Source organism: Apteryx mantelli, chromosome 8, assembly GCF_036417845.1.
Source record: "Apteryx mantelli isolate bAptMan1 chromosome 8, bAptMan1.hap1, whole genome shotgun sequence".
Classification (NCBI taxonomy): domain Eukaryota; kingdom Metazoa; phylum Chordata; class Aves; order Apterygiformes; family Apterygidae; genus Apteryx; species Apteryx mantelli.
Genome location: NC_089985.1, coordinates 26,187,635 through 26,212,236, shown reverse-complemented (window position 1 = coordinate 26,212,236; position 24,602 = coordinate 26,187,635). Strand labels below are relative to the sequence as shown.

At 38.3% G+C, this 24,602-nt stretch overlaps 2 protein-coding genes across 4 annotated transcripts in view; one reads left to right on the top strand and one right to left on the bottom strand.

Moving 5' to 3' along the window:
- Window positions 1–14,906, top strand: part of DNAI3 (dynein axonemal intermediate chain 3) — a 31,313-nt gene extending 16,407 nt beyond the window's left edge. The window contains exons 8-23 of the mRNA XM_067300989.1: window positions 117–233; window positions 930–1,120; window positions 2,089–2,213; window positions 2,313–2,402; window positions 2,982–3,071; window positions 3,707–3,835; window positions 5,722–5,795; window positions 7,480–7,627; window positions 8,394–8,481; window positions 9,367–9,497; window positions 10,335–10,398; window positions 10,849–10,979; window positions 11,634–11,838; window positions 12,329–12,420; window positions 13,518–13,640; window positions 14,208–14,906. Of these exons, the coding sequence (XP_067157090.1) occupies window positions 117–233; window positions 930–1,120; window positions 2,089–2,213; window positions 2,313–2,402; window positions 2,982–3,071; window positions 3,707–3,835; window positions 5,722–5,795; window positions 7,480–7,627; window positions 8,394–8,481; window positions 9,367–9,497; window positions 10,335–10,398; window positions 10,849–10,979; window positions 11,634–11,838; window positions 12,329–12,420; window positions 13,518–13,640; window positions 14,208–14,354 (1,945 nt within the window). The 3' untranslated portion in view covers window positions 14,355–14,906. The remainder of the gene's footprint in view (window positions 1–116; window positions 234–929; window positions 1,121–2,088; window positions 2,214–2,312; window positions 2,403–2,981; window positions 3,072–3,706; window positions 3,836–5,721; window positions 5,796–7,479; window positions 7,628–8,393; window positions 8,482–9,366; window positions 9,498–10,334; window positions 10,399–10,848; window positions 10,980–11,633; window positions 11,839–12,328; window positions 12,421–13,517; window positions 13,641–14,207) is intronic.
- A 5,596-nt stretch (window positions 14,907–20,502) lies between these two features.
- Window positions 20,503–24,602, bottom strand: part of SYDE2 (synapse defective Rho GTPase homolog 2) — a 36,714-nt gene continuing 32,614 nt past the window's right edge. For all 3 annotated transcript variants that reach the window (XM_067300985.1, XM_067300986.1, XM_067300988.1), the window contains exon 7: window positions 20,503–23,358. In XM_067300985.1, coding sequence (XP_067157086.1) covers window positions 22,856–23,358 — 503 coding nt within the window. In that variant the 3' untranslated portion in view covers window positions 20,503–22,855. The remainder of the gene's footprint in view (window positions 23,359–24,602) is intronic.

Below are 24,602 nucleotides of genomic sequence, written 5' to 3'. Positions count from 1 at the left end.
GTTCTAGAAAAACTGAATATGCTTAGCTTTTAATTTTAATTTCTTTCTTAAAAATATTTTTTTCATAAAAATATTTTCTATATTTACTCATGTTCAAATTTATTCTGATTGGTTAGGACCTATCCAAAAAATGCAGCCACACAGTATTTTCCTAGAGAGTTCTCAGATGAAGAGAAAGAAGAAAGTCTGTCATCTGAGAAGCTGAAAGAATTTATTACATCCGTATTTTTAAGGTAAAATTACTGCACCAATGTACATTAAAGGCTACCTAAAATGATATAAAAAACAAGCTGCTGGAGACAGAAAGCTGGCCTGGGTGGATCACTGATCTGGTCTAATATTGAAATTCTTTTGTTTCTATATATCTTTTTTGTTTTGTCCCCCTTCCCTTGCTTATTATTTTAATATTTAACTTAATACTTGTTTCTATAAAAATGAACATGAAATTCATATCATATTAATGTGAATGTTGGTTTAAATAGGTATAGAACTCCTAAAGTTGATAGTGATGCATCTTTTCAAACAAGCTGCTGAGCTGATCTTTCAGCCACTTTGCTCCCTCAAGTAGAGGCTCATGCAGAGGAGCAGAAGTGCTGTCCTGCATCCCTCAGTCATGGGAGGAGGCCCAGTTACCAACACTTTTTGCACAAGAACTGGATAGTAATCTTCAATGACTTGATCCAAATCAAAGTGGAGTCAAATACTTGGTACAATTAGTTGTACTGGGTAGCAAAACATTTATTTTTTAAATGGGAAGGTTGTCCTTACATTTGAGATCTATCACTGATGAATTCATACTTCCTTTTGTTAATAATGTGGTCATAATTTTGCGTAAAAAAAAGTTGTCCCTATTGAAATATGTATGATTCTACTACTGAATAGTCACATTTTGATTCTTGAAAGTGTTAACTGTTCTTTTCACAAAACAGAATGGAGATTGCATTGCAGCAAAATGAAATTATGAATGTTTTTTTTGATGACTGGAAAGCCCTAGCAGAAGATGAAAGCAGCTATGGTGGCAAGTCAGATGTTTATCTTAAAGAATACCAATCATTTACAGATCTGCACTATCTCAAGGATAGAACCATTAGTTGTGTTTGCTGGCACCCAAACATTTATGGTAATGCAATTAAAATATGCATTTGAGATTTGAATGACATGTATTATATTACAGCTATAAAATGTGCATCCTTCATGAAGTTATTGGTCTTCACGTTGAAAAAAAAACCAATCAAAACTGAGTTACTATGTTTGTCTAAATTGCTGATTCGCGATGAAGGGAAAAATGATACAGACCAATCCTTTGCAGAATTCAAAAAGGCCAAACAATGTGGGCCAGCGGTCCCTTGTGATAGCGTATAGCTGGAGATTCTAGGAGAGGGAAATTTCTCCCTTATGAGGCCCATTTAAGTGGGGCTGCAACTGTGCTAGATCCTTCTGTTTGGAGGTGCTGCTCGCCTTTCTTCTCCCCACAGTTGGCCCTTGTAGCACACCTAATACTGGCGCGGAGTGTTGCAGGCCACAACGGGATGTGGCTCCACAGAGTGGAGCCAGGGAGCATCCAGAGGCATACGCAGGGTCTCCTTCTGCTCCCTGTCATGCGTTACTGCTCTAGACAGCCATGCTTAAAGGCACAGCTGAATTCTAGATAAATAGCTGCACAGTGTACTAATAGCCAACATTGCAGCCTCCATGGGAAACAGAACTTCAGCTACAAAAAGAGTTGATTTCATGATGGGCAACCAAGACTGTATTCCGTGTTGCATCATTTCAAGTTCAGTGTTATAACCATTAAGAAATAGTAGCAAAAAAGTTCAATTCTACCCTGATCCTTCGCTTCACAATTCATTCATAAATAGTTGAATCTTAACTAACAAAAATAATGACCTCAGAGTTGATCTGTAAAAAGAAAAATATAAATACATGTTTTTTTTCTTGTTCTTAGCACTGTATTGAAAAACATTAAACATAAGTCACTTATAATGGAATAATTAATAGCAGGTTGAAAATTGAGCTTAGCCTTGCATGTTTTTTATGTGTCTTAAAATTTCTCTTGAAAAATATATTTTTTTCTCTCCTCACAATCAGGGATTATAGCAGAGTCAGCAACAGAGAGGCTTTCTTACGAAGAACGAGTTAATCTTTCTGGTAAATTATTGTTGCAGAAATCAGTAATTCTTTTCTGGAGTTTCTCTGATCCTCTCCACCCTCTGGTATTTAATCAAGATTTTTAAATATTCCAAGTGTCCAAATAACAAGAGAACAATCAGTGGGATTGTATTTTTCAACTATTTTGTTTTTCTTCTTTCTAGTTAATGTTGGAGTGTCCTGAAGACATTTACTGCTTTCAGTTCAGTCCAAGTGATCCAAATATCATTGCAGGTGGCTGCATCAATGGCCAGGTGTTTATTCTCTTTTAAAGAATAAAATTAGATATAGCTTTCTGTATTTTCTCATAGTAGCAAAAGTAAGGGTGAAGGTACTCAACAAATAGTTAAGCTGTAGTGCCACAAGGTTTTAGAGACCCAAGAATTCAGAACAACTCTGGTAATAGGATTAAGACATTTCAATGAATAGGAAGGTTTCTATCAGTTAATGGTTCATTTATGAAATAGAGATGAAGACTGTATATTTCTTTGTATTTTCATTGTGAAATAGATTAAGGAAATTCTCTGATCTTGTACTGAGTCCTGCTAATAAGTTATGTCTGATTCCTCTGTAGTTGAGTCATTACTGTAAAGAGATTCTTTGTATTACTGATAAATAGGTTAAGCTGTACAGACACTCTGATTTTGTTTGGTTAAGTGTAACATTTTAACTGATTTCATCAGACTGAAGAGTCTACCTTAAAAGACCTTATAAGTTCAGAAAGCAAAATTCCTATTTTTTTCCTCAAGAAATTAATTATATTTGAAAAATACATTTATAATAAAAATATAAAGAATGAAATAATTCATAATGATACCTATTTCTCACTGCAGGTTGTGCTGTGGGATATTTCTCAATATGAAGAAAAGCTGCAAAATGCAAAAGCTAGTGCTGGTGGAATCAAAAAGACAGCTGTTAATTTGGTGAATGCTTCTGTTCTAAATCTATAGCCGCACAACTACATGTGTGGGATGAAGGGAAGGAAAATTAGAATATAAATTAGTGGGTAAAAATAGGTGAAAGGATCCCAGCTCAAAATAGAGGAATAGGTAATCTTTGCAATGAGAGAATAGATAAGATTATAAGCAGACTGATGCGTTAATGAAATAAACCCATTATCAAAATATCATCTCTACTTGAATAATCCAGCTTAATAGCTTTACATGTAGCTTTTAGTGTTAAAAATAATACTGAAAATGTTTCTGGAAATGTATGGACAGAAAGAAGGTAGCTTGGAAGATGAGAAGAGGATTTCAGTGGAAAGGGAATATCAAGTGGGTAAGCAGAAGAGAGACCTAAGAGCAAAGGAGGAAGTAATAACGTAAGTGGATGTGTACCTGTGAGGCATATTGGAATTATTTTTAGAGCTTCATATCCATATTTCGGAGCTTTCCATTTTTCCACAGGGCTCTGTATTAGACCCCTAGAAAGTTTTATAGACTGATCTAAAATTTATGAGGAAGCATTAACAGTATGCAAAAGTAACCTTTCTTCCTTGACAGGTTTACTACTGTATTTTGAAAATACATTAAGATATCTCTTTTTAAAACATTTCTAGCCATCATTTATACAAGCTCAGCAGAGTGGTACAGAGCCACCTTTAGCGAGATACTGTGCTGTGTCTTCCATAGAATATAGCCATAAAGCAATAATAACAGATATACAGTGGCTGCCAGATTATTTTGAGGTGAGTTTAAAATTTTTTTTCATTGTTTTTCTAACCCACTACTTCAAAAATCATAGTGTAAATCAAGAAAAAATATTAAAGATTAAATTCCTTGTAATAGACCTCATTACTTCTGACTGCATTTTAAAGTGTTAAATAATTTCAGACCACTTGTTCTGTTTACTGCGCTTTACAATTGTGCTGTATTGTACTGTATAAGATTTCTGTAGCTTTACTCATAATTATAATTTCATTATTATGCTCAGTCTTCTGTATCTAAAATATGTTGAATTTCAACTATGGGTATCCAGTCTGCCACTAAAAATTCAAAGAAATAAGAATGGTGTTACAGTAATTACCTTAATTCACCTAGGTGCCATGAACCCCAAAATGATATTTTCTGTCGTATTTTTAAAGCTTCATGATATGTAGGGTCTATATAGTTAAAGGATCCAAAATTATTAGAAGAGTATTAGATGCTCATTTGCTACCAAACTGCTTCAATTTGCCCAAATTAATTTAAAATGCAAAAATAATCAAATGCAAAATAATGACAGTGGAAAAGCAGGTCAAGCTCAAAAAAAACCCAAACCATCTTTAGAAAGGTTTATGCCTTGGGAACCAAATTTTAAAGACTTCATAGATATTATAGTCCTTAGTAATATGACCAGAAAAGTGAGGGAAAGGGTGCACGTATATGACAAAAAGAAAGCTGATAAAACTGTTCATTATTAAATTATGTTACAGTGGTACCCATGGATACTAAATGGTACCAGATGTTGTAAAACACAAAGAAAAGTCTTAGATAGCAGAATGCTCTTTTATTATTATTATTTTTTGCCAAAGAAAAACAGAAAAACTGTACTTGATAAAGAACACTGATGAAGGAATTACTTTGTCAATATTTAGCAATGTGTACTAGGACATGCTTTTGGCTATATAAACACATTTGGGATGTGTGTTGGCCTTTTCACAACATTGCAGTTTTTATGACACAGTTCCTAATATCAGCAGTTTATTATTACATAACAGTGAAAAAGTAAGCAAAATTATATGCAGATCCTAACCCCGCTTGGCCTGGCTGCGAGAATAACACTTTGACTCCAGCTGGGCACTCATCAGTGAAAACAGAGTAGAATTCGCGCTAAAAAGCGTAGCTGAAACTTTGTTGTATAGTTGATAAATACAGTTTTAGCCAAAAATAAACGTTTTGCATAAATGGAGATTATGTTTGATCAGGGCATAGCCTGTCATCAGCTGCTCTCTCCCACACTTAGGGGATATATGCTCCCTTTATTTTCCTGAATAAATTAAACAGTAAATTTCATCTAAAGTAATGACTGCTTGGTAAATGATAATTACTGTAAAACCTGAAGAACTCTACATACACAAACTAAATTATTAGCAATACTTTTTGAAGGTATTACTACTACAACCCTACAGTGGGGACTAGAGAACAGCATCCCAAATGATAATTTCTGAGAGCTGATCTACTGTATAAACCTGGCAAAGATGTATCACTCCCACTACTCTTAGCTGCTTGAGATTAATTCCTCAAGGATTTACAGTATAAGCAGGATAAAAACGTTACAAATCTGGCAACCTAGTAAGGGCCTAATTTGCAGTGGTGCCAGTAAGTATGTATCCTGCTGACTTGATCTAGAATTTTAGGTGGTTAGCAGGCACAGTGGAAATCAATTCACTTGAAGTACATTTGTAAAATACCTTGACTTTGTTTTTATATCTACTATTTAGTAAGTCCTGATTTTCAAACTTTACACAAGCAGAAACAGTGACTTAATTTCTAAAAGCCCATTTTATCTGTGTTGAAGTAGTTGCTTAGCTGAGGATAATTTTCAGCTCTCATTTTCATCTTCCCCTTTAATTATTATTACTGTTATTTTTAGGTCAACAGAATGGGCACTACTTTTGAAAACAGAGCTGAAATTTGTGTACAGCTTGTAACCTGCTCTCCTGACTGGTATGTACAGTACATACTCTACAAGACCTCTTCCAAGTTCCTTTGAAAAGCTTTTTAAATGCAACTTATTCTTTCTGTACCCCTAATGTTCTATCATATACTCTCTGATTTAACTAGCACATTTCTGGATTCCTGCCAAGCTATTCCTGAATAGTTGAAATCGTGTATGCTGAAGACAGTCGCATCAAGTTCTTGGCCATTTAAGCCCCTTACAGTGATGGTGTTAGGAGTTCATTAGCTGAACAATTTCGTGCATGAGAGTTTATATTCTGGGTGCACCTTAGGAAGGGTGTTGGCCTGGCCTGGAGAGCCAGACCACCACATTTACCTTCATTATGTGACTCTTGCACAAAAAGCTATTAAAGACTTTATGGCCACAGAAATATTGTAAACTGTTTTTAGATTAGGAGAGTTAGCTGGTGACGTTATTCTGTATGAAATCTCCTCTTTTCTAGACTAAATAGTTATGAAGCTAACAAGCAAATATGTCCTGTGTGAAAGACTTGTAAGGGGCCAGAATGCAAAAAGTAAAAATAAATATTCAGTTTTCATGATGACAAAAGGCTTATGGCTTCAAGACTGCATAGCTGATCTGAATCATAAATATATTTACCAATTGCATCAAGAGGAGAGTCAGAACAGGAAAAGCAAAATTTGATGATGCAAATTTATTTTTCTTAATCAGAAACAGAAAACTCCAAAGAATTCAGTAGGTTAAAAGAATGATTGTAAATAGAATTGTCAATAAATTTGCAATGGAATGAAAGCAATACATACTGAAGAAATAATTTTAAACTACTCACACATCAGGGCTCCAAATTAAAAGTATTCATTCCAAGTAAGGCAGGGGAGTCACTGTAATGTTGTCCATGAAGAGCATGGGTCCCTGTGCAGCTCTTGACAAAAAAGAAAAAGCAATGTCAGCAATGAACTATAAGGAAAATATATCATTGTCTAGATCAGCTGTGTGAACAAATGTCCAGAGCAGAGCAACAGGAACAATCTGGAGGCTGGAAGCTCCAGTAAGATGACAAATTTAAGCAAGTGGGACTGTTTGCCTTAAATGTAAGCAAATAAATTAGCACATACAAAAATTAGGAATGAGATCTGATTTGGCTGGCTAGATTACCTGCTACCAGTTTCAGTCCGTTTCTCTGAGCCCCTGGTACTGGCCACAGTCTGAGGCAGGATGTTGAATTAAATAGTTTAAGATGGCATTTCCTACATTTCCAGGCTGCCTCAGGCTGTGCCTGCTATTACAGTAAGTTGGGCCCAGTGGAGTCATATAACACTCACTCTTGGGCTCTGGTCTGAGAGTGATTTCAGCTCCCTAACAGCTCCATAACCAACTGCAGAGAGCCCAAGGAATTGTACTGGTCACAGGCAAGGGAATTTTGCCCAGACAGTGGGCAACTTTCCGTAAGCAAGCTGAATGAATGCTATTTAGCTGCTTTGGTATAGTTAAAAATTGATGAAATGATAAATGAATGATATAAATATAAGCCATCATCTACAAAGGAAGAAATTAAATATTTGGTGTTTGCCTGCTTTCAAAGTCTTTCTCTATTGCTGCATGAAATTTGAAGACAAAAAGTTAAAAAACACTTTAAAATGTGCTGAAAATTGCACCTGACTTTGAAAAAAATGGGGAATAATATTACACAATCACTTTGGTATTATGCAGCTCAATATTATTCTGGGATATTCGAGGCACCAAACTTCCTGTCCAACCTTTGTCTCATAAAGTTAAAGAGGAGAAAATCATTGATGTGCTCCCTGACTTTCCTGCTACTTTTAAGCATCTAGATCTCACCTGGAAACCTCTCATAAAGGTACTGTATACAAATATAGAAGTGAAGGACCAAGCCAAACTTAAGTATGGCCAGAACTCCATAGTATTTTATTTTTATTCTTTTGCTTCCCAACCCTTTAATTTTTCCACAAGATTCATGTTCCTGTGAATTTTCTTCTGATTAGGAAATGGAAGAGACTTCAAAGTTCCTCTGCAGCTTCAATAAAAATATTTTGCAAAGCTAACTCACAAGACCTTTAACACAAATGCTTTTTAAAAACTGTAGTAGCTGCAAAAGTAGTTGCAATAGTAGTGTATATTACTGTCAGCCTCTTCAACCCCTGTGCTGTCTATTCCAGTGGGTCCCAAACTGCGAAGCGTGGTCATGGTCAATTGTAATTACCCGAAAAACAGCAAAGTCTGATGAAAATGGTCATAGTTGTTTGTGGTGGAAAAAAAATGGTACTAAAAATAATCTGTTAGGTTAAAAAAAAAGGGAGGGGGCTGCTGATCTGTTCTGCTCAGAGTAGCTGCAGCTGATACAGTATCTGGAAAAGCATGACCACTGGAACTGGTTTTCTGTTAGCAACATGGGGAAATTCTAAAAGGAAAAGGTTAAAAACAGAGATACCGCAGACCTGCCTTCCTCTCTGTGCCTGCAAAGGAAGCGGCAAAAGCTGCTTGTGGAATATTAAGAATACATTGCAGACTGAAGAGAGCTGTTCCATTACAGCAGAAAGTAATTTAGTCTTGTACCTCGAGGTCTGACAAAATGAGTTATCAAATGCTCTTTTTGTTCTGATCAGATAAACCTGTGCAAGAGTGATACCAGTGTGGACTACAGTCCTGTCAGAATTAGTCTAAGGGAACAGCATTATCATTACAAAACGCCAGGTAATATTTTTATTACAGCTTCTTGGGAAAGAATGTTTTTAATAATCTCATATTTCAGCATATACAAAATGAAAGCTAAACAACAAAATGTTCTATCGCTAAATGCATCTAGGGAAAAATATTTCGTACTGGTATTTATCAAAGTAGTGTGTGTGTGTGTATATACACACACACACACACACAGAATATGAAAAGAACAGTTCTGTATCCACAGTAACATTGCCAAGTTTCAGTTAATAGTGCATGCAAGTCTCCCCGGCTCTACTCCTGAAACTAATTCCTTTTCAGTCCCTATAAAATAATCTCTTCAGAAAAAGATTCCCAGAGTAACAGTATATATAGAAGGTATTTCTGTAATGCTTAGGATAGAGGTATTTTGTGCTTCACACTTTATAATGGATCAGTTCTCATTATGTTCCTCAGTGGTAGTGACATATTGCTAATCCCTCTGTAAAGCCGGGAAGCTGACACACGGATAGCACAAGAGTCTGAGGGGCTGCAGACCATGCCAGCAAGTGCCCTTCTGGCAGCTCCGAGAGAACTGGCCTGTTTGAGCGTTTCCAGTACAGCTGTCACTGCTGCCACTCCATTAACAGGGGGAGATTTCATGGGGAAACAGTTAACCTGCAGGGCTGCTGCTTTACTTGGCACTTGCCATTAGCTCTTTGTACTTGTAAAATCTCTTTCCACAAGCTCCACTGAAGGCAGCACTGTATACCTACCTGTATATATATACACACACATACACACACTCTATATATGTCTGTCTTCATCTCTCTTCTTGAAATTCCTCTCATCCATGAGCTATCTTTTTAAGACAGATAAATTGTTGGATCATGTAACTTCCAGTTTATAATGAATAATTGTATCCATACTTTTTCCAAGATAAAGTGCAATCTCTGAACAAACGAGAAGTACTTGCCAAAGAAAGCCCATATATGGAGATAAGTGTTCCTTCAGGCAAAATTCTGAGAGCGCTAGAGAATATCTCCACCAACTTTTTTGTTGGAACTGAAGTAAGTGAGAGTAATAGATTACTGTAAAATGTTAATCAAAGATATTTGAAAGACTGAACAATTAAATAACAGAGTTTTCAGAATTGTACGGACTTACATGTTTTCTTCAGGTGTTAATCAAAAAGATGGTTCTGGACATGCCTTTTTTTACTCCTATTTTAATGCATTTCGCTCCTTATTTAGAACAAGAATAAAACCTTGTATTTGTTAGACTATGAATGCTTATTTCAAGGGCAGAATTAGAAGACATTTCCAAAATACACTGAACTTAACTATCTACCTTTGGAAACCCAACAGTACTTTCTTATTCCAGAACCTGTAAGATTAGCAATATTTTTTCAGCACTTCCCCAAATGTCAGGTGAAAATGTTATTTTACTACCATTTCTCTCACAACTTATTTCTAGTTTCGGAAGCCCCAGCTATTCATAGCCCTCTGCCTACATATACAAAAAATGTGATCTAAAATTCCAAAATCTTTCCCAGTTTTGAGTTCACGTGGAAACATTTTGCATCCAACCACCTTTTTGCTTCCAGCCACCTTTTGCCCAAATATTGGGGCAAAGTATGTGCTGTAAATAGAATACCCAGTTCTGCAAGAATGACTGTCTACATACATCATGATAAGCAAAGCTGTTTTAGCAATGTAAAACTGAAAAAAGTGACCCAAAATTTTACTACTTTTTTAGTCGTTGGCTGCAAATTTTTCTTTTAATTTACACAGAGCATATTTAATAGTGGTTATAATTAAGTAAAGTCACAGCTTAAAAACAAGCAAGTTTGAGATATGTCACCAAGCTCTAACGTTAGCATTTACTTGAATTTTCTGGCATCACAGGATGGAGAAATTGTTTATTCCGACTGGAAAATGGAAAGAGATAGTGACTCAGGAAGACTAATTAGTAAGTTCAAGTTTCTTAACCTTATTTATACCTTACCTGTTTAAACCTTAAAATATCACTAACTTTAAAGTATTTACAGCAATACTCTGCCTTTTTAATACTCTTGCTCATCTGCTATAATACTGTATTCCACTGATGACACCAGTGCATTCAGCAGCAGGCCCTCAAAATAACATGCAGTTCAACTGCTGTGACAAAACAGGAGGAATCATAGGTACATCACTATGTGCCTATTGACACTAATCATGGAAGTCATACTTCACAGTAACTAAATTTTGTACAACGCCTGAGGCAATTCCAAAGCCTGTATATTACAAGCAAAATGTTGAGGCTGGGATCCTCAAATCCTGTGCTGGATCCTGCGCTCCTGTTTCTCCCTGTGTAACTCCCAGTGTAAAGACCATCACTGAAAGCACTAATTAAAAGCAACCATCTTTTCCACTCTGTTAGGTCAGAAGCCTTCTCAGACACATGCCATCCATGATGGAATCGTACATACTGTTCAGAGATCACCATTTTTTAAAGACATCATTCTAAGTGTTGGAGGCTGGAATTTTGCCATTTGGAAAGAAGGTGTTACAGTAAGTTACTTTAAAACATAATTGGTGGAGATAAAAGAGATAATCATAGCCTCAGAGACTGTATTTTCAGAAGTGCTGGTCCCAAAGCCTGAGAGTTTAGCAATAAATTGGATAAGAAAAGCTTTTTTCCACATCAGAAAAACTATTTTAAAAAAGCATTTTGTAAACTTGTCTTTTACAGAAAGTAGGAAGTGGCCTTCTCTAATACCGACCTTGTAAAACCATGGCTTCTCCACAAATTATTTCTGGTGCCAGAGAAACCAAAGAATAATGGCAGTGTGTGCTAACCAGGTCTGAAGAACTCTTATTTAGGATGCTGTCTTTTCATCAGTTGAGGAAATAAAAAGATGTTTTTTTAGTTTGTCATGTAAGAATCCAGGTTAGCTGCACCTAGCAAAATCTTAAAACCACAGATTTTAACAGCAGACAGACAGATTATCTTAGAGTGGGAATTAGATACCAGCTTTTTTTTACTCCCCCACATTTCTCCTCTTAATCTGCAAAAGGTGATACAAAAATAATACTAGCATCCAAATCAGTAATAGGATCATTTAAATTGTGAATGTTGTCAAATGACAGGAGGTTGGAAGTAGTGAATAGAGAGTACTGTTTGATTTTTGGGTCTTTTTTTTTTTTTAAACAAAAAAAATTAAGAGTGGACCAATCCTTCAGTCAAGCTGCTCAGCAGTAAGATACACTGTGGGACACTGGTCCTTAACAAGACCAGGAGTTTTCTTCATTGGCAGAGAAGATGGAAATATAGATATTTGGGACTTACTGGAAAAAACTCATGAGCCATCTCAGTTCCAGAGCATCTCCATCTCAATGATCACTTGTATCAGACCCTGGATTGCCTCAGGTACATTGGTGCAGGTACTTTACTATGCCACCATGCTTTTAAAATATACTAGCCCATTTCTGCAAAGCACAATTTAGTCTTAGTGTTACACTATGCTATATATTGTATAATAGATAAGTACATACTTCCACAAATGTAACACTGCACTGTGTACAGAGATGCATACATCAGAGTCTGAACGTACTAGCAAGGCAAAAAGCAATGTAAAATGTTTATTTTTAGTTTAAAAAATGTAATTGAGTTTGAAAAAGTAAAAACTTTTCTAATAGTTAAAGGAAATTTCATTTGTTAAGAAAATAAGGCTTTATTTTTGCTGCAGTGAACAAAATCAAAAAAACCCCACAATAACAGCTCTTTACACTGTCTGCATTAAAAGGCAAGCAGTTCTCATATATTATCAAAATGGAGATATGTCATGTTTAGGTGGGGGAGTGTATTACTGTTGGAATTTAGATTGTTTATATGTTTTTTGTTGTTAAATATCTTCCAGCAAAGCATCATTTTTTAGCTGTTTCTGATGATTCTGGAGTACTGCATGTTTTAGAAATCTCTTGGACATTAAGTCACCCTTCCAGCAACGAGGTTGGTAACAGTTTCTACTTATCTCCATGACTCTCTATCCTGCAAACTCCAAAACAGAAACAGATCTGCCTGAAAAAACCTGCCTTCAAAGGGGCGATGATCAACTTGAGATCAGTATGGCCCAGAGCCATGTTCCCCAGAGATCACCCGCAGCGAAGCTGGCTCTGTGCAGAGCTCAGATAGGAGGCTCCTGAAAGAAACCAGGGTGACAGCTGGCAGAATTCCAGCGCTGCTACCTGGCTGCAGGAAATCCACAGCAAAGAGGTCAACATTTTTGCCATGTGAATAAAATGACCCATGGTTTCTTTGATTTTTTTCTATAAATTTGGCACAATGCGATTTGTACATCTTAGGATCTGGCTCTTGCTTATTTAAAGTACATTTTGCAAACTTACTAACATTACCACTTGTTCATTCTCTTTGAGTAAAGACTATCTGTAGAAAAAGGACTCTCTGAAAAAAATGGAAGCAACATTTTTCATTTCTCCATTTCCACATCACTTTCAGTCATTCTCCACCACCTCCCCCCCAAAGACAAGTTAGGGTCTTCATCTCATCCAGTCTGGCAGTCTTTCCTGCTACCTATTCTGTTCTTTTTACATCCTAATATTTTCTTCCCATCCTGTCCCAGTTATAAATTTTCCCCAATTATCCCTGTAAGTAGATTATAACCAGAAACTGATACACAGAATCGCAGATAAATGCACAAAGTAATACTGAACCATGTTTCTTTTTTCTTGTTTTCTTCATGTGTGAAGATGGGTCAGGAAGGATTTTGCCTGTTCTTGGTCTGATTTGGTTAAATCACTATCCTAAAACTGGTTTAGTTATTTCAGTGCAGGTTCCTGAGGTGTGATCTACTCAGAATCAATGTAATAAAAATGATTTAACCACTTGCATATTTGTATCCAAGAATCAATTGGTTTCCATCCACATCTTTTGTTATAATCTTATTATTTTGCTGCAAATCATTTGGCAAAATATATATAGAGATCTATATTCCTGAAAGAGATGAACATATAATACCGTAAGGATCATCAGGAAAAATTCTGAGTCTTTGTACTTGTAACAAGCCTTGTTTGTCTTTGTATTAATAGCATGCCAGCGTACTTCATTACTTTGAGAGAGAAGTCAAATATCTAGAGTATTATGAACAACGGCAAGAGTTTCGAGCCAAAGAAAGAATAGAAATGGAGCTGGAGGCACAGAGGAAGAAAACAGTATGTTATATTTGGAGTTAGATAAACTTTTTTGTTTACTTGGATCCTTAAAATACACCTATTTTTGCTATGCAGAATTTCCCTTGATATTTTCAAAAATCAGGATGTGCACTTTTAGAATAGCTTAGCAGTGCTTTATTTCATACTTACCGTTTTTAGGAACGGAATAGATGGTCCTAGTTCATGCCAGTTCAGCTCTTAGTCAAGCAAAACTCCTGCAGGAGCATTAGAGTCTATGGACATTTAACAACTCTGAATTTGCTTTTCCTTTTACTTATTGGTCTTTCAAAAAGTTAACATTCTGGTAACCTTCTTAAAAAACATTCCTCCTGAAAGGCAGGAGGGATTCCAGCCTTTCACTCTTATTCACGTAAGGATTTTGCCCATCCATTTGTTGATGAATTGTTTAATAATAGCAGCTAACCAAGGAAATGGCAATTCAATTAATGTAGCCCTAGAGGATACCTGTTTCTCCAGTCATTTCTGATAGCACTGATACTATCTACTGAAAAGCAATGTTTCAAAGCTGAACAATGAATTATTGGCTGATTTGTGTTTTTCCTTCAGACAGCGACTGCTCCACAAAAATCCAGAGAACAGATGGAGGAACAAGAAAATATGGATTATATGGAGTTTCTGGACATAGAGAAGAAGATATTAACAGATCTAGGACTAGTAAAGGGATCAGAAGTATTTTCCTCATCAGATGCCTAGAGCACAACATTATCAACCTTAAAACCAGTAGGCATTTCTTTTTTTCAGGACCTCTTATTTTGCTTTCTTATGAGATCTGTATATATGTAATTCAACATATAATTCAATAGAACATTTTTAGCTTCAGAAATTAAGTATCTTGCACTTAGAGATTACTGTATCATTAACTTTATTCATTTACTCACTCACAAGTGTGGGTAGAGAAGAACTGTTTTGGGCATATTTCCTCCACTCTTTCGTTAATAGAGTTATAATGAAATTGTTTATATATGTATATATTTTTATATATATGTAGTTTAAATAGTAGTTTTTAAAGTGGGCTATTAACTGCTGCTCTGTATCTGTCCAGGACTTTATAAGCTGTGAAAATCTTAAACACAATTTAACATGTCAAACTTAGGCTCCAGTGTTCACCCCTGCAACCTATGTCCACCTGCTCCCATCAGAGAGAAATCTGTTCTATTCCAGTAGTCCTATTCGCAGAGACCTCCACATTCTGCTACCTAGCTGCAGCAAGCATCTCCTCCCTCAGCCCGAAAGCAGTCGCTTCTCCTGAAGAAAATCAAGGACAAGCAGTAGTTTTAGCACTGTCCAGGACATCGCCCAGTCTGGAGATGTGGTGATGGAATGCGCTCCAGAGTGAAGACTCCCAGCGGAGACTCCAGCACCGGGATCCCCGAGCTGCTGCTGCACAGGGGAGAAGGGAAGGTGTGCGGGCACGCGTGTAGCTCAGATGACACCTATCACAGTATCACATGAGAAGGAAGGAGCAATTCCTTCCATAAAGGCTCCAGTCTCATCTAAAGGATTTAAAAATCAAAAACAGATCCTAAATTGCTCTTATAAATCAATGAGCCATTAAAGCTCAAATATTCACAAGCTATTGCTTGAAGTCTTTTATTACTTAGTACACTTAGTGAAGGGTGAGCCTCTTGCCTTTGCTGAATCCTTACATTCATTGATAATTTAGGGAAGGATCATGTACATTATTAAACTGGAGCTGCTGAATGGAAAACATAGATCTAAACACACTCTTCATAAGCCCTCCAAATTTTGGAGGCTGAACCAGTTTTATTTGCCATCATAAGATTAGAAAACAATTGTTATTTAAGCCTGGCAAATGCTTAACAAGCAGAAAGCCAAACCCATAAAATATACTGTTCTCTCAAAGAAATTAATGTTGTTTAGAAAAAACAGCTTTTACTAAGCATACTGTGGCTGTTGATTATTTGCCTTTCATTCAAAAGAATTATTCTTGAGAGATGCTGAACTGTGTTATACAGCAGCTTTAATATTTACCAGTGTAAATGAGTAACAGCTCATTAATATTAATGTCCATCCTTTGCCCACAGAGATGACTCTTTCCAGATGTAGCACTCTGCCTGTTGCTAGGTTTCAATAGTCAGGTCAGACACCATGTAACTGAGCAGAGCCTGTCAAGTGGAAATTAAATGTATCAGAGGAGAACAGATTAAACTCTATACGGGTGAATTCACTCTTTCCGTGACTCACCAAACCGCTCGAGGGTCACAGACTCCTGTCAAACAAATGTCCATATGGTCACAGGAGAAACTAGAGCACAAAAGACAACTGACACATGGGGATTTGCAGAGGAACTTCGCTGGCAAGCGATAGCCAGTTCCAGTGCTCAGACCAAAGCCTAGCCCAGGTGTCATGAAACAGGATCAGCGAGAGCCTCCCGTGTCCTGAAACACACATTGCAAATAGGTTTTTAGGTGCTGTTAACAACATACCCCTTCAGTTTCCTAGGGCCAGGCTTCCTCTATCACATATGTTTATCACTTTGGCTAAACTTTGGTCAGATTTAAGACAGGTTTAGTGCCACTGGATTGGACTCTGTGTCTGCTGGGAGACACTAAAAATAAAAATGGAGCAAACATGTTTGAAAAATAGTTTTTCATATGTTAATTTGAAATTTAAATATTGTAATAATATTCCTTGCCTCTACATATTAAGCTATCTCTAAATTAAACCAACAACCACATCCCTAATACCTGCAATGTGGTGTTTGCAGTCAGAGCTTAAACAGAAAGAAAACACGGTTCTCCTGCTAAACCAATATTTAACAATCTGATTTATACAGGTACATAAATATCCCAGAACCAATTAATTAAAAGGCCAAGTTCTTGGATATCAGGCCTGGATTTCATTAGAACAGCACATCAGATCATCTTTCATAGATTTTTGATCAACAGGGCTGCAAACTACAGATGCACTGAAGTCAACCACCTGGTCATGACTTGCCAGGAAAGCCCCAGTCGCCTCCCTTCCTTGTAGCTCTGCAGCTACAACGTGGAGGAGCGGCAGCGCCGCAGTGCTGCACAGCCCAGGCCGCGGGCACATGGCGGAGCCAGGCCTGCCCTCCCGGCCCCGGGGCTGCCCCGCTCCTGGCACCAGCTGGCCGGGGCCAGCACCTTGCATCTGGCCCTCCTGGGTTTTGGGAGAGACTTTGGTTAATGAATTTATCCTTCCACGTTCCCAGACAGGAGATTTCCTAAACCTGCTGACCCCGACACTGAGAGCACAGTTCCCACTAGCCTCCTTGGGAGCTGGGCAGGAGCAGCCCATCTCCACTCTTTGTAGAGGAAATAACATGCCGGAGAAGAGGAATTTTGCTAAATAAAGCATCACAGTGTTAACAGAAATGCAGGCACCAGGCACCACAGATGCACTCTTTAGAGTTTTGATAAAAATTATTTCTGCCAATTAAAAATGTTGTACTGGTTTTAAAAGCATGTAAACCCCCAGGGCCTGGGCTTGGCAGCAGCTCTGTGGTGCAGCTGAGGGAGGCTCAGGCTTCGCCAGCATCAGTGCACGGGGCCGGATCGCAGCCAGGCGGCTCCCGTGCTGTCTGCCTACACCCTGAAGCACTAGCTTGGCCACCTTGATTTCAGTGGGGTTTGAAACCCGCCTAGAGACAAGCACACACTGCAAAATAAGCTTTGTTTGGCAGGCTGGAAGACAGCCACGTTTCAGCTGGATTTTCCTAACACAGTGGGAAACAGGAGGCAGGTCCGGCTCTGCCGATGAGCCCCCCTCACCAGGGCAGGGCAGTTTGGGGGGAGCTGCACAACAGCAGTGGAGAAGCCTTCCAGAGAGCCATTTTCCTCCTAATTACTGTGAGCAAATGCATTTGTACACCCTGAGACATGAGATTATATATCCCACCTTGATCTTTTATCCTCTGCAATGTAATCCTGCATGTTCAAATACCTGCAGGGCCTGCTTCAAATTCCTGGTGGCAGGCCATTCCTCAGGTTAACTATGCCTAGCAAACTCTGTTGTAAAGACAAAAACACGGGGCTTCCCCTGCCGCTCGGAAAACGTCAGAGGGAAACAGTTCATTCAATGTGTATAATGACATTTTAAAACCAATGCATCATAGTTACACTGAAGGGTAACACTAATCCTCCTGCCCCAAATAACCATCTCTCAGCTGTTGCTAGCTCCATAGTTTTGGATGAAGACTTTTTATTTCAAAAGACATTTTTACTGTTAAAAAAACAAAACAAACTCTCTACTGTGGGATGGGAAGGATGGTGGAGGAGTTATAGCCTGGCAGCAGAAGTACCGGATGTGTCCCTGGTTTACTAGATTTATTCCGTAAAAATCCTTAGTATCTACTTCTGTTGGGGATGTTTTTCTCTATTTTTAGAACACGTCTGAAGAGCTGCAGCTACCTTTCTTGCCTGGTGCATTAATAAACAACCACATACATTATGCATTTGGGAAGAAGAGGAAGGGGAAAAAGTCTTTTCAGCCAATAAACCTCCACCAAGTCCCGCCACAGAGGGCATGACTGACCACCACCTTCTAAAAGCAACAACACAACCTGAGAAGGAGCATAAAGTTGTTCTTAAAGCTTCTTGCAACCTACAGGCACACAGCAGAGGCAAAGCCTGAAAAGGTGGTGCTGGAGGCAGGTGGATGCAGCCACTGCGGGACGGCCCTTCAGAAGATGGCATCTCGTCCTGCTTCCTGTGGGGGCCGTGCTAGGGGCAGCAGGACCTCCCTGCCTGCCTGCTGGTGCTCGCAAGGCACATCAGTTCTGCTTTTCTCTGCTCTCAGCTGGAAACCACACTCCCGAAACCCCGAGGGTAAGCAGACCTCACACCCGGGAAAGCAATGCGCGCGGTGCTCCCTAGGCAGGCTGGTGCATCTAACTAGAGGTGAGAGGACTTGCTTCTCCAGAGGCTCAGGTGTGGGCAGCCTGTGTCCCCAGGGCACTGATGGGGCAAAAGATGTTAGCGAGACCCCTTTTGTTCTGGGAAAAGATGCAAAATCTTCTGAACAGCCCATTGCTTTGGGAATCCAAGTGTATCCTGAGAGAGCCCAGCAGCTGAGTTGCTCATCAGAGATGAGAAAAACCTTGAACCCTGTGCTCAGCTGCCTGACTGTGAGCAAGATCTGACATTTCTGCTGAGGATGCAGGTCCCCAGCAGCCTAAGCCAACCCAAGCTCATGCTGCTGTTCCCTCTGCTCCACACCCCATGCAATCCCAACTTGTCTCTTGTGCGACCCTGTAATAAGCCAGTTTGGGACGCTGAAAAACCAGAAGAGATGCATTGTGAGCTGGATTAACCACACAGCCCAGCTCTTCCCGCTAGAGCCCAGGCACTGCTGCTGCGGGAGACATCACTCCTCCGTGGGGTGGCTCATCACAGACCCACTGAGGAGGCTACACCAGGGTATTTGTAAGCAATTTTTGGGCATTAGAAGAAGCACTGATGACCAAATGCAGTCACTGAGGTCCATCTAGCTGCTATCACCTCTCCAGCAGCAGCCACTAACCGTGCTTGGGGAAAACAGTAAAAGGCACAAGGCAGGCACAGCGTGCTGTTTTCCTGTTAGGGCCTCTCGGCTTTCACCAGTCACAGGCGTGAGGGCTTCCATGGCTGGCAACAGCATTTGGACAGTCCTGTTTGAAAACACAGCAATGGATTAAAGCTCTGTGAATTGGCCTGGTTCACTCCTGACCCCGCTTACACGCACTTTATCCTTAATGCTTGGCAGCAGAAAGCTGCATGGACCTACGGAGGCATTTCTTCTCTTCCCTGCAGACTACAGTCTAGGACTCCTGGCTGCTGCCCAGCCAAGCACGTACATTGCTGTCCAGACCTAAAAATACCAGAAATGCCCATACTTGTCTAGAACAATCTGTCTGCATGTGATTTTGGTGGGAGTCTTGGAGCTGTTTCTGCAAGAGCACCTGCAGAAATTTACTTTACCTGGGAAATCAAGGTCACACCTGAAGGAAGTCTGCACACCCCAAGGACAGCAGCTCCCTGAACTAATTTACCTGCATGCTCTACCCTCTAACTTTAACCCCTTCTAGTAGCAGTAAGAGGCTCTGCAGAACATAAGCTAATCTTGAATGTCCAACTCAGTTACACCAAAAAGTCAACAACAAATGTTAGTACAGTAGCCAAAGTGTCCGGCCTTGCCCACAGGGCTCAGTAGGAGCTCTGCCCTGCAAAGACCACACGGCCCAACCACACAGCTGCAAAGCCCATGCTGCCCTTCTGTATAAAAATGCTTGCTTCTATTTTGGTAGAAGCAGGTTGTTCTAATCTCCGCATTTAGTGTTTCTAGATTAGGGTAATTCCACCAATAATCCTCCTTCTTCAGAAACTATTACAATCCTAAAAAAGATGCAACTTGACCAGATCTTATTATATAATGATACGAAATATAATAATTATGTAATTATATATATATACACACACACACAAGATACGACATAAAATACTACTTGGGAAATGTTGCATTCAAAGAGGGATCTCTAGGATACAAAACGTGCTCTACAGGTTGCCACGATTAGATTAACTGATATTTCATTTGAATAATGTGAATATTAAATTGGCTTTGCTTATACTATATTTCTAATTAACTAATTAGATTGACTTTAATACAATTCATCAGGTCATTGATTTCTCCTGTTGTTAGGTTAAAATGTTAATTTACAGCTGACAGAACAACATATCGCTGCACTGAGCCTTCCTGTAGAAAAGCTTACACCCCAAAAAATGCATCAAAAATTATTCAAAGGTGTTCATTTACATGATCTAGAATACTATACACAATGAAAACTTCATATACCATTTATCAAAGAACTTTAAGTGCAAACATCTTTTAACTACTTTTAATAAATTTACACACCCAATACAGGAGACAGGCTATATCCAAAAGCATCAAAATCTCTGCAAAATGTGAAGAAATGCTGTCAAAACATTAGGTTTGAATAGTTCCTTAAAACATTACTGCTTTTGAGTTTAAATTATTTTTTAATTATGTAACAGGAACACTGGGTAAATCTAGACAAAACATCAAACAAAACACCTTCTGAAAAATTAAATGTCTATGAAATTAATTCACATGTGCTGCCAGTGCATATTACCAGATAAGACTGGCTTTAAATAACCACTAACTAGGCTTAATCAAATTTTGTTCTTAATTCAAATTTTATTTAGAATTAAAATTTATAGTTTAAAAAGTATGCACACTCTGTAGGTATAAAAGTTTAAAAAAATACATTGATTTACTGATAAATGCTTCAGGTTAAATTTACATTTTCATACATTATTATATTGCAATAATTGTTTTGCATCTTTTAACACTTATAAAAAAATAAATTAATGAGATTGAATAAACCATTTGAAACCATGCTAAAATAATTCCTTAAAAAAGAGTGACGACATTTGTCATAACAATTCTTAATCCCTTGCTACTGTAAATAAATAACTCTACAATTAAGTAATATATGGAAGTATGGTGTTAGCAAAAAAGCACTTACCCACATGGTGAATGGAAAGTCATGGTGGGATGTCAACATTGTACCAAAAAGATAGAGAAAATTAAATTCTACCCTGCCAGCTGACAAAGACTTGGTGTTTGAAGTCTCAAAACAAAATAACCATCTAGCCCTGACCCTTCCAAATCCCCCGTTCCTCACTGAGGGTGACCTGCAAAGGAAAAGCAATGAGTTTGTTTCTTTTTTTGTTAGAGCAACTATCAAAAATCTGTAAGCAATTTGATAACTATTTTTGGTTAAACAAAGAATGTGTTTTGTTAACATGAAATGTTAATTATTCACCATAAATGACTAAAGATAAAAGATGATCTGAGAGCATGGCGACAGCTGAATCTAACCAAGCCACAGCAGGTTACAATCCCACCCACATGCCCCAGACAGCGTAAAAACTCAGCTTTCCATTTTTTGGAGACCAATTTAACTAAAGGATTCAGAGAAAAAATAATTGCTTTTGTGCAGGATCTGAGACCTGCCTCTCTTCCAGAGAGAGCTTAAGCACTTCTAACAACCAGCAGTCAGCCAACGGTACCTCAGCAAAACTACCTGAAACTGGAAAAAAACAAGTATCAAAATGTCAGAAATAAGGTAAGAGGTTACAAGGACAAAGCCAAAAGTCTTTAAAAAGTAAACACCTTCCAGGCCTTCTTTATGTATCAAAAAACATGGAAAAAGAACCCTAAAAAATGAACAGTGCCTTCATCTCCTTACTGTGCATACTTGTTACCCCTTAAAGACAGCAGAACAATTCACTGCTAGTAATCCTGGAAAATCCTTAAAGTTAATCTGAGTTGTTTTTTTTTTTTTTTTTTTTTTAAAAGTATGGTTAACAGTCAACACCTGTGAACTGATGCTCCTGCAACACACAAGGTCGTTTACATTAATCATTTACCCTGCCTTCTCTCCGGACATGTTTCTGTGCATAAATCAAATGCTATGTTACTGAAGGGGTAACTTAACCTTGGCATCGTTAAACATGTTTTCTTAGAAATGGTACCCTTACGTAATTTTTATTCTTTTCCTTTTCAAAGGTGGCTACAGACACATGCACATTTATACATAAATATATACAAACAAGGTTAGAAAAATATTTAATTCTTGCTTGTTTAAATAATTACTGAAAAGTGTTAATACATGAATACATTAATAATTGTACAATTAAAACTTTATATATAAATATTATATATATATAAAGCATTTCTCATAGCAGCCATTGCATATATAGTAAAATGAGTCTATCTAAAGTTCATGCTGCAAATCTCAGGCCAAGCAGCGTTAATCCTCTTCTGGGAGGAGCGTCTGTACCAGAATTAAAATCTCGGGAACGAGGAGTTCTAGTTGTTACAGATAGCAGAGATGTTGCTTTGTCTTCTGTCAGATATTGCCCAAACTGCCTAAGTGCATAGTATTTTTCGGGAGAAAATGCCACCACTTTGTAGAATCACTTCATGTTCTCTATGTTTCTGTCTCAAACACCAGAGGATCAGGCCAACACATTCTTCTAACAAAAATGTCGAAACATAATGGAATGTCTTAAAATGGATTTGTTAATTCAAGGTGGACCATGGCCTTATGATGGTGTGTTTATGGAAACAGGCACTCCACACGCCTTTATGGGGAGCCAGGTGAGGGGCAGAGAAGCACTAGAAGGAGGCATCGTGCAGGACAGGAATTAATAACTCATATTTAGTTTGTTTTTGTTGAGTTCCCTTTCCAGGTTTCCTATCAGAGTATCAATGCTTTCCTGCAGGTCTTTGAGGTTCGCTCTGTGGTCCACTGCTGAATCGATCCCTTGCATTGTCAAATAGCTCTGAAATGTGTGTTCCTTGGGAATGGACTGTGGGTGCTTTATCAGGCTATCTGACCCATCAACTTTGCTGCTATCATCCCCACTTCCTGTGTCTTCCGAAGGGACATCATCGTAATCTGCTTCATTTGGGCTCTCTTTTGGGTTTAAGAAATAGTTTTCCCCACAACTACTCCAGTCTCCTGCATAGCGGTTACTCGAAGGGCTGTCTAGACCTGCCGGTCTTGGCCTAAGAACCCCAGACATTTCAGTACCACTCAAATTCAACATCTGAGGTCTTTGCTTCTTAGGTCTCAGGTAATTCAGGGATGACGGGTGCTCTGAAAATGCATTCAGATGTGTTGGGTCTTTGGCAGTTGAATGATGTACTAGAGCAAAGAAGAAGTTGAAACAAAGTCAGCTGAATTCATATTGCAACAAGAAGCAAGCCATGAAAGAATGCCCGTTTTCTTCCCTCTACATTACACCCTAGGAACATGCATGAATACATGCAAAATTACAGCCAACACATTCCACTATTATGTTTTCTGCCATTGTTCGATATATTTAATTAGAAAAACTACTGTAAAAGCTCAGTTTTGAAGATTCATGCCAGATTCAAACTGCAACTGAGAAAAGTCTATCTAAAAGTAGAAGCTTCCAGAGCACTGATTAAACTCACTGCATGAGTTAATCACCATCTAGCTCTGGTTCAAAGAGAAGCAAACAGCTCAGCTCACACACCTCTTCCAGGCTAAAAGGGATAACAGAAAGCAGGCACAGCATAAAGTGGTTAAAAACACAACAAAAATACCACTGCTGAGAAACACCTAGAGAAGCTAAAGACACACCAGAGTTGAACTCTTGCGTTTCTCTTTTGTTCTACTGTTCTGCACTATTAATAGAAGCTCATTTGCATTAATTTCTCCAGGCAGCCACAACCCCGTGTCAGAAGTACACTCAAACAGGTTTGATGGTCGTGTTACCTGAACTCATGATTATACAGCATAAGTTACTAATAGTGTCCTCCATTGTTACTGGCTACCTATGGTAAACAGTACAAATATTTTTACTGGCCTGTGCCTGTTAAATGTCTGAACTGCAAAACTTTTGGTTTTGAGCAGACCATAACCTCTTGTAATTAGATACAGAGACTTTCTATTCCTGTTCACTGCTGGAAACGTAGCATACATAAACACTTACAGAGCAGAATGTCACTCATTTTTTTGTTAGATTCCTTGCAGTTAAGCATAAAGCTTAATCCTGAGATATGCCAAATGTTTCTCTTTCTGGGTCCACATTACAGGTCTCTCCAGAGAATTTTAGTCTTACTTTACATTTTGCACAACAACATGCAATAACTATCGCTGTTTTTTTTCTTCCTTTTACAATAACAAAAGGCTTTCTGTTTGGACTATGTTCCATTAAGACGAAGGGCCATGGGTTAACAATAACTTGCCAGTATTACATGTTCTAACCGAACAAGGACCATTTGTTTTCAGCTGGAAAAATAAGGAAATTGAAGTATTGCAAAACATGTTTATTATCAAGTTGTCTATAAATCTACAGGCAGATTAAGTTTAAGAGACTAGCCTGTGATCTTTTCATGTCCAACTGTTCTGTTTACATTATA